The sequence below is a fragment of the Arachis stenosperma genome, chromosome 6 (genome assembly GCF_014773155.1).
Source record: "Arachis stenosperma cultivar V10309 chromosome 6, arast.V10309.gnm1.PFL2, whole genome shotgun sequence".
NCBI classification, from domain to species: domain Eukaryota; kingdom Viridiplantae; phylum Streptophyta; class Magnoliopsida; order Fabales; family Fabaceae; genus Arachis; species Arachis stenosperma.
Genome location: NC_080382.1, coordinates 143,057,281 through 143,068,326, shown reverse-complemented (window position 1 = coordinate 143,068,326; position 11,046 = coordinate 143,057,281). Strand labels below are relative to the sequence as shown.

Sequence of the window (11,046 nt, the reverse complement as noted above, 5' to 3'; positions counted from 1 at the left end):
ATTTTTGGTAACATGCTATCCTATATATATGTTTAATACCTTATTGTTAATTTTTTTTATTATTTTTAATGTAACATGATACAAAGTGTACTAACAAAATATTTAATTACGCGATTTTTGTGAAAAAATGTATATAGTAGTACTATCTTTGGAAAAAAATAAATGTTCTGTTTGGATTTTCTATATTAAATAATTACCTTGTTAACAAAAATTTAGACAAGATTACTTATATAGCTACACACATAAACCGCAGTGGGTTACCGGGTTTTATGTGTAAGCCACTTTTCTCATAAACCGTGGTGATTTACCACGGTTTATGCATGCCATCCATCCTTCGTAAACCGTGGTGACTTACCACGGTTTACACTCAATATTTTTTGTCCCTAAACCGTTGTGACCTGCCACGGTTTATGCACGTTTCGTAAACCGTGGTGGGTTGCCACGGATTACATAGAGTACGTTTTTGCACATGCACGTAACAATAATCAGTTTTGCACATTTAGGTAAAAGATTCTGTTATTCTATTTATTTAAGTAAATTGCCCTATATATACATATATATATTAAAAATAACATACTTATATATTACAAAATTTATCAATATTAAATTATTATAAAAAATTGTATAATTAAAACTAAAATTTTAAAAATATTTTATAAAAATATTTATAGTTAAACAATATATAAAAAATAAAATTAAAATTAATATATTTAAAAATATTAAAAATTTTAAACTAAAAAATATAAATTTGGTAAAAAAAAAATAATTTAGTGCACTAATCTAAAAAATCACTATAAAACTTAAATCGGCTAATATTTTATTTTAAGACATTGCAATGTGTAGTAATATATATTAGAAAAACAACACGACAATAATTTAAAGTTATTTTATATAACTTAACTAATATTTATAATTTTATTTGTATAATATTTATAATATTATCCTTTATTTCCTTTAATATTATTGAATTATTTTAACAATAATTAAAAAAATAAAATAAAATAAGTAATAATTAAATAATGTAAAATAAAATAATTTTATACTATTTTAGATTTATTTTTTATTATTTCTCAATTTTTTTTGCAGAATGTGAATGATTATAAAAAAAAGAATTATATCGGTGCCGGATGGACACACATAGTTAAATATGTATAATAGGAACGTAAACAGAGAAAAGAAATTAAAAGTAATTAATAGCAAGAAAAATTATAATTTATTATTATTATTATTATTAATGTTAAAATAACTAACTAACTTTACATATAAGAACTCACTAAATTAAACTCCCTATATAATAAGAAGTGAATAATAAGCTAAGTGAGATCAGCAATGGGCCAATGTTTGAAACATTGATTTAACAAATAATTAACCTATTCAATTGTCAAATTATGTCAAGCTAAGTGTCAACTGATGTTAACAAATCATGACCATATAGTCAACAAATATTCGTCTAAATTATTACAACTGTTCTCAACCAAATAATGTATATAATAAGATTATGATGACTTCTCTAATCTTTTTATAATTTAATCAAACTAGCTACTGAAAATAGGAGATCTTGAATACTTGATATGTAATCATGCATGTAAATATAAATAATCGATTCATTTATACTTTTCGTAGTTTTTTTCACACCTAATAATCTATAAGCAACAAAGTCAAAAGTTTTTTTTAAAATATATATAAATAAATAATCGAGAGGTTTATATTTTCTATAGCCAATGATAGGTAAAAGTCAACACAAATATAAATTATTACTAATTTTTATTTAGGAAAACACCTAGCCAATGACAATAAATATATTGTATGTGTTGTATATAGAAACATAAAATTTGTATCTATCAATTTATTTTTTAAGTTAAGATTTCATGACGAAAACATAAAATTATTATCTATAATCACTAACAATATGATGAAGACTATTTTTCAATAAAAAAAACTAGGTAACCAATTATTTTCTTGTTAAATATTTTAATAAATTAGCCTACTTTATAACAAAATATTAAATAAAAAAGATTTAAAATAATAAAAAAATTTAAAATTTAACAAAAAATCTAAAATTATAAAAAAAAATCTAAAATCTAACAAAAAATATATATATAAAATCATTAAAAAGGATATCTAAAACCTAACAAAATAAAATATTTTAAATTAAAAAAAAATCCAAAACCACTCTTTAAGTCAAACATACCAAATCATATTCTCCAACAAGTGGGTGCCTTATCAATGCCACTTCCTTGAATGCATTTGAGTTTTGATCTGTCCATAATTACAATAATGTTGTTTCTAATTATTATACATTTTTTTGGACAAAGATAAAAATTTATAAAGGCAGTTGTTTTCATGTAAAATTATTAATTAAAAATTATTAAATGATTTAATATATTTGACTAAATTATTATCTAACGACTTTTGATTATCAAATTACTCTTTAACATATATTTTTAAATAAGATATTTAAAACTTTTAAAATTTAAACATCTGAAACTTAACTATAAAAAATATCTAAAGTAATGCTTTTGTTTTTAATAATTTGCTTTCATTTATTTTTAATTGTACATTTCCAAAAAAAATATTTAAAATCTCTAAAACATAAATATCCGAAAATTCAAGTATCAAAAAGTAAAAAACATCAGAAATTATGCCTTCTTTTTTAATAATTTTTTTATTTATTTTTTATTGTATATTTCAAAAAAAACTATAAAACCTCTAAAATTTAAACATGTGAAATCCAAATATAATAAATTAAATATCACAAAGTGATGCATTTTTTATTATAATTAAACGAGTTTTATTGTATTCAGATTTTGGATTTTTTTTGTTAGGTTTTGGATTTTTTTATAATTATTTTATTTATTTATGTTAAATTTTGAATTTTTTTTACAATAATTTTAAATTTTTTTCATTTAATTTTAAATATTTTTTTAATTAAATTTTAGAGGTTTCTTGTTATTTGATTTTAGATATTTTTTTGACTTATTTACGATCTAACTAATAGTTTATTATCATTGGCTCGTAATCTAATTAGCTTCCTGACATGATTGTTTCAATAAAAAATGAAATTATTTCTTTTATAATAGAAAAAATATTAAATTTTTAATGTATTTATTAAAATAAATTATTTAAATTTTTTATTATTAATAACTTTAATTTATGTTTTTAAAACACATATTAATTAAATTTTAATATTTTTTATTCATAATAATTTTTATTCTAAAAAATTTAGTTACCGTCTTCATCTAATTACAGTTCTCGCCAAAGAAATTTTCTAAAATTCAAGGCATATAAGAGTGAATAACACATTGTTGGATTCCGATCCCACGATCTAGTGTTTAAAATTCAAGTTTTCAAGAAATAATGAGAGGGGACCTGGGTCCATTAATTTCTAAATAATTCAAACAAATAAAATAGCTTTATATTTATATTGGATGCCACTGAGATTCAATCAAACTTGTTGAGACGTATCCAACTCTATATTTGACCCAAATTGAAAACCGCATCAAATAGAATAACCCTTGAATATAATTTCTAATTTAGGAACATTTTACTTTTGAATCAATCCGTCTTTTGTCCATTTAAAAAAAAAAGGATCACTTAAATAAAAGATACTTCGACTCTTAATATTACTATTTTAAAAAAATATAATTTTTAAGTTAAAAAATTTATTAAATAATAATAAATTAATTTTGTAGGAATTTTATTTATAATTTTATGAAAATTTTAAATCTTCACAACGAGCTCTAGTTCAAATAGTATAGTCTTTCTATACTCACTTAGAAATTGTGGGTTTGAGTTTCTCTATTTTTAGTAAAAAAAATTAAAAATATTAAAAAAATAAATTTTCTTTTTAATTTTAAATTATTATTTATAATATATGATTCTACAAATATTTTTTATAAAACTCAAAATAAAATGAAATTAGACCTATTATTAAAAATGCTAAGATAACCTTATATTATGGTCCATTTTATTTAATTTATAATGTCTTTCATCAATGAAATTATCTATGTTTGTAAAAAAGAGCGGGAAAAAGAAAAGTTGTGTCCTTTGTATGTTTTGTGATAATATTGACCCTTCTATCAATTATAGATAATGACATGTCATAAAATAACTTATGTCACGTGTCCTTGTTTAACTATAGAATATGATCAATCTTTCAGAAACTAATTAAAAATATTTCGTCTTCTAAAAACGAAATTGAAAGCATAATCTTTCAACAATTGGTCCTAGTGAATAATTGCTGGCACCGGATAAAGTTTGAATTTGAGTGTATGGGACCTCTCTAGTCTCTACATAACTTCAAAGCTAAATGCTTGATTGTTAAGTCAAAAGTCACTGCTCTATGCCGTTAATTAATTAGCTTTATATGCTAACTGTGGACATGTAAATTTGAACAGTTTTGTGGTAAAAAAAATCCATTATTAGATTACTTTATATTCTTACTATTTATATTCGTTTATATCCCCCTTATTTGTGCATGAAGTTAAAAGTAAAAAACTAGTGAATTTTGTTTATTTGGAATAAAAAATGTTATTTGTCTATTATAATTCATATATGAACTATATAATAGAAAGAAAACAAATAGGCAAGTGTTAGAACATGGAAGAAAAAAAAATCTAGTACTTCTAAAAATAACATTTCTGATCTCAATTAAGTTAAGGAGAGATAACAAAGTCTTCTTTAACTATTTAAATTTGACCAACTTATTATTAGTTAATTAATGTGGTAAAGATTTTTATCCTTTTAATCCGTTCTAGGTTCGAGATACAGGAATTAATCATAGAAGAAAAAAAATTCTTTTTGAAAAATTTCTGTCCCATATATAATACTTCCGCTAGATAAATCAGATTAGTTAAATTTGAAATATAGGTAATGCATATTTCCCTATTAACCAAATATGTCAAAAAGATTATATTAGTCAAGAAGATAAAAAAGTGTTTGATATTTAATATATATTTTATAATAAGTAAGTCTGAACAGGATTATTAGTTAATGACCTGAATATATTATGTATGGTTTTTTTTTTTAGTTCATGGAATTATATATATGGTTAGACATTTTTTTAATTAGGAATGAGATTTAAATATAAATTTTTTTAAATAAAAATAAAAAAATTAAACCATTTAAGTTATAATTGGTTGAGATATATGGTTAGACACTTCCTGAAAACTTTAGACCATAGAATTACTAGATACACTATTTGATAACTTATTTTAAAGGGTTTAAACTTTTCAACAATGTAACTAACACATTTAGAATCTATGTACCTATCTATCTAGAGAGAGAAATTTGTTGCATTGGATAAATAATAATAAGTTGGCCTAAATTATAGGATTTTTTATTTTAATATGAAAGAGTTAATAGAGTTTTACTTTAATGTTATAAAAAATAGAGTTTTACAGGAGGTATTGTTCTGTACAAGCACAATATATAAATTATGTATTGTATTGACAATATGCAGTCTGTGTATTCACAATATACTGACTATATATTATAATTTAATATTAAAATAATACAATACGCAGTCTGCGTATTGTTTTTATAAATTAAAAAAAATTGATCTTGACAATTCACACTTTATGAATTTTATAGTCTCATAGAATTTTGTAAAACACCATAACTTCCAATATTAAAAGATTATACCAATTCTTATCCAATATCCAAAAAAAAATTAACGTAAATTATACAACAAAAATACTGTGTAGAAGTCAAATCGGTAATTATACATTTTGTATAAATATATATTATTTAATTTATTTTTAATATATTTTTATTTTAATACATATTTATTTTATATGAATAATTATTGAATAATTAATTTTCTATATACACCATAATTATTGATTCCATAAACTTGTATCTAATAAGCATTAGATTGCGTGTGTGGGTATATATAATATAGGAAAATATAATATAAAGTTACTGCTTCATATTTATATACCAATTGTTGTCTACTATCTAGATTATTAATATTGTCTAGCTACAGAAACTTATTCCTATTGATGACTTTGACTGATAAGTACATATGATATATAAAACTCAATATTTGTGTCATAATATTATATTTTTTTAAGTTTAAAATGATAAAAATAAATCATATGAATAATTATATTTTTAATATATTTTTAAAATAGTTTTTTAATTTATTTAATTTTTTTGTATAGATTTTTTTTATTTTTTATTTATTTTATATTTTTTTATTTTACTAAAAATCAAATTCTAAATTTTTTGAATATAAAATTCTGATATTATATTATAATATTATTTTTTTAAATTTAAAGTGATAAAAAAAGCTACATAAATAGTTATTATATCTCTAATAATTTGTAGGGGTGTGTATGTATGTATTCATGTATATATATAGTTGAGATTAAATGATCAATATTCATGTAGCTTTAAATAAAATTATACCATTTATTATTGCAACTAACTATTAAAAGAATACTTTATGGATTCAATTGTAGTAAATTCCTGAAATATTTCGAAGAATATACTTAATTATTACAGTTAATTTACAAATACAGTATTATTAGTTTATTATTCTTAACTCTATACATATAATATAAACATTAATACTATTTATAACTAATTTTTTTTATATTATATAAAAATATAGTTATTATTAATTATTTAAATTATTTTTTATTAATAAAACAAAAAATCCGTATTAATTGTTAAAAAATACTAACATTAAAATAATATCTACTTCAAAATGAGCAAACCAGTCAATACAATGCTATCATCACTGTGAATCACTTCTTCTTAAGCTAATAGCTAATAAATCCCTTAGGTAAGAGCTTAGCTTTTTTTAATTTTGTGTTTGTATGAATAATATTTATATAAAACTTATTTTTTTATTTGTTTTATACTATTTTTTTTAATTTATAATAAATAAGAATTAAATTCCAATTTTTTATACTACACAAATTTTAATATTATAACATAAAGTTATTCTTTTCAAAAGTTATAAGTTATAAAAAAAGATATATAAACAAATTTTAAATATATCAATACACCAATATTTTAATAATTTTTAATTATTAATCTTAATTATATATTTTAATTATTTTTAATCGTTAATATTATATATATATATATATATATATATATATATATATATATATATATATATCATATACATTTGGGGATGTAAAAATAATGACTTTATAGGTGGGAACTGAGAAGATTAACGGTCAAACAGATACGGCCAAGGAATTAATTACTTGATAGCATGTGCATCCACTTTCATTCTATTTTTCATAAGAGGAATTAATTTATAGACCTACCACACATCCAATTCTGACTAGCTACTATAAGTCTATAACTATAACTATATGATATGCCGTACCAAGTTAATTAGTGCCCCTTCCTTGTGAGTTACTTATTATTATCATACTCCCAAAACTTGAATTTGTTCTTCAACGTCTGCATATGCTAATTAAACAGTGAAGGTGATATCAATTATTCTCACTTTTGATGATCTGATTAACAATATTATATATTATATACATACAATACTCTTTATTATTATTATTCATGATTATTAGAGATATACACTAAACTATGACATTCAAAAAGTTAGAGATATAATTATGTTGTCTTTTTTTATTATTTTAAATTTTTGAAAAAAATAATATAATAAAATAGTATTAGAGCTCTATATATGTTCAAAAGAAAAAAAATTATATAAAAATTCAAATCAATTTAAAAAAATATATATTTAAAAAAATATATTAAAAATATTATTATTTATGTTATTTTTTTATCAGCTTAAATTTGTCAAATAGTATCATGATATAAAATATATTAAAATAATACAGTAACTAGCCATCAATGAATTCATAATAGAGTATCAACGAATATCCTGTATAATAATATCATCTAGTTATAGAAGAGGATAAATTTTTATTTAGAACACAATTGACATAAATTCAAATCACAACTTATTAGAAATATAATTATTTATGTTATTTTTTATTAATTTAAATTTAAAAAAATAATTTTATAATATAATATCAAAATTTTATATCTACAAAATTTAAAATTTGATTTTTGATAAACCCTAAAAATAAAAATAAAAATAACATAAGACAAATAAAAAATCGACAAAAAGAATAACTATACAAAAAAAAAAAGTAAATCCAAAAAATAACTCTCAAATTATTTGAGGGGATGGATTAAATATATAATCATTCATATTTTTTGTTAAAATTAAAGTCACATTTCTTTTATATTTTGATAACATTTTTTAACAACACTTTTTAAAAGATATTGCTGAATACTGAAAATGTGTTACTTTAATGTTAGCAATATTTTTTTAAAATATCATAACTACTGTAACTATCATAACATATAGACATACTAAAATGACCTATATATATATATGATAAATTTATTGTCTATTTTAATAATCATAATCACATATAATCAAAATAAAATTACAAGCTTCATTCCCTTACTTATTTAATTTGCTTCAAATGGCTAGCTAGTAATACCATTGTTGATTAATACATTAATAATGTACAGAGTATAATTATTATTGTACATGAAGCATGCTATTTCTACTATTGCTCCTCATGGTGGCTATAGTGCTATACTCTTGCAAACCACATTCTTCTGATGCCCTTACACCTTCATCTTCTTGGTAATTTGAAGAAGAAACAAGAGGGTGGTAAATTACTGAATTGCCACTACTATTCTCACCCCAATTAGGCCTAGTAGTAGTAGAGCCTATTATAATCTTATCCTCACTGAAAACCATGTCTCCATGGAAGAACTCCAACCCATTATTTAATAATCTTTGTGGAATAAAATTAGTATTACCCACCATTTCTTCTTCAATTTCATTGTTGAGGTTTCCTTTTCTTTGCACCATTTCATCATGATGAAGTCCATTATTACCATCATCAAATTGTATTTGTTCTTGATGATAAACTACTTGTTGTTGTGTTGAATTATTAGAATAATAAGTAGTAGTAGTAGTACCTTGTGATTGATGAAGATGATTCAATAATCCATCACCAAGGGTAGGATGGTAATTATCATAATCAACATCATTATGGAATCTCCCTCCAAGCTTGATAAGTAGTTTCTTGATGGAATCTTGGTCATTGAAAGAAGATCCTAAGTAGAATTGTTGGTTATTATTTGTTGTGCTATATGGCAAATTTGGTATTGGCAACACTGGCATGAAGTGTGGCCAATAACATTGTTGTTGAGTAGTACTACTATTTTCATGAACCAATAAGGAAGATAAGGAATCATCACCAATAATAACACTCCCTCCATTAATTGATGATGTTTCTTGTTGCTTGTTGATTCCATTATTGCTACATGCTTGTAATTGTTGCTGTTCTTTATTGCGGCGGTTCTTGTTATTCCCAAGAAGCTTCTTTTTGAGCCTTGTGTTCCAATAGTTCTTTATGTCATTATCAGTTCTTCCTGGCAATTGAGCAGCAATAACTGACCACCTATATGGATTATTTAATTTCATATATACAGAAAAGCATTAAGGAAACAAAATTAAAAACTATGATTTATATGATAAGTAGTAAATAATACTAATTAATCATAAGAAAATGTATGTATATGCATGCATGTATGTATGTATGTAGTAGGGTAATAATCAAAGTTGAAAATTCATTTAAATTTAAATATAGAATTTAAATCATAAAACTGAATTAGTAAATTTGGACCTCAACTTGTAAAATTCTCTTAAATATTAATAATGATGAGTGAAGAGAATTTATTATTATTAGTACCTGCTTCCAATACTAACATAGAGGCTACAAATAATGTTGTCTTCTTCTTCAGAGAAATCACCATGCTTGAGATTAGGGCGAAGATAGTTCAACCACCTTAGACGGCAACTCTTCCCACAACGCTTCAATCCTATAATACAATAATTAATTAATAACCCACAAAATTAAATATTAAATAAATTCCCTATATTTGAACTATGTACTATACTACAAAACACCATAGCTATATATATATATAACCTAGTTTAGTAACATATTATGTATAAAGATCAAAGATCAAGGAAAATAGAGGAAACCCCAGAAAAAAAAATATAAAATTTATTTCTGGGGTTATATATGATGATAATGATTGATTACCAATTTTTGGAGGCAAAGCAATCCAATTGCCACCAGTGCCATGTTGTTGTATGTATGATTTGAGCTTAGCATCTTCTTCAGGAGACCATGGCCCTTTCTTCACATTTGCTTTGTCACAGCAAGGAGCTCTCCCCATCTTTCTTTTGGTTCTTAACCCTATTTGCTTGAATTATAAGAGAGAGAGAATTTTATTAATATAAAAATTATGAGGGGATGGATATACATAACATGATTCCGAGGACAATAATCCTTATTCTCACTATTTTTATATAGTGTGGCAGCAGTGAAGAAAGGTAACTGTTTTTTTAATGGAAAAGTCTAGAAATTATTTAGTAGTGTAGTGTGTTGACAGAATAGGAGAATAAGCTCTCTTCTTCTTGTCTTTCTTAAACTAGAATCAAATTTAGATAATAGAGATCCAAAGTAGTGAAAATTGGTGAAAATTTTAAACTCATCAAATATAATAATAGAGACCTTAAGTGTTTAAATGAGTTATATATATAACTGGCTGAATGAAAATTGGTAAATTACTATTATGGTTTCTAATATTTGAGTAAAATTTTAATTTAGTTTTTAATATTTTAAATGTTTTATTTCTGTTTTAAAATTTTTTAACGAATTTAATGTTATTTTATTATTAAATTTTGATACAAATAATTAATAGAATGATTAATATGAATATTAACAGCATTATTGTTAAGTTATATTTTTTTTGTGTGTTAAAAAAAATAATCAAAATTTTTTTGTAATATTTTTTTTATTGATTTCCTTCTTGTAAAAAAAATTCAAATTTTATCCGTTATTAATCATTAACGCTCCAAAATCAAAACAAAACTTTGACATTTGGTGATTGTTGGTGATTATTGATAAATCGATTTTACTTATGTACTAAAATTAAATGTTATTGGATCTTTAATACATTAATTTA

General features: G+C 22.3%; 1 protein-coding gene across 1 annotated transcript; it reads right to left on the bottom strand.

Moving 5' to 3' along the window:
- Positions 1 to 8,387: 8,387 nt before the first annotated feature.
- On the bottom strand, positions 8,388 to 10,340 carry LOC130935926 (transcription factor RAX3-like). Its single transcript, XM_057865853.1, has 3 exons — positions 10,119 to 10,340; positions 9,762 to 9,891; positions 8,388 to 9,470 (listed from the first exon to the last, which is right to left on the bottom strand). Exons 1-3 carry the CDS (start codon positions 10,252 to 10,254, stop codon positions 8,537 to 8,539), a joined length of 1,200 nt encoding a protein of 399 aa, XP_057721836.1. The 5' UTR covers positions 10,255 to 10,340; the 3' UTR covers positions 8,388 to 8,536.
- Positions 10,341 to 11,046: the final 706 nt, after the last annotated feature.

What these genes read in the sequence shown, in the direction of transcription:
- LOC130935926 (XM_057865853.1), bottom strand. Translation starts at nt 10,254, where the DNA reads ATGGGGAGAGCTCCTTGCTGTGACAAAGCAAATGTGAAGAAAGGGCCA. An exon ending in TGCTTTGCCTCCAAAAATTG is followed by an intron (nt 9,892 to 10,118) that starts GTAATCAATCAT and finishes ATTGTATTATAG; the next exon opens with GATTGAAGCGTTGTGGGAAG. An exon ending in TATGTTAGTATTGGAAGCAG is followed by an intron (nt 9,471 to 9,761) that starts GTACTAATAATA and finishes TAATCCATATAG; the next exon opens with GTGGTCAGTTATTGCTGCTC.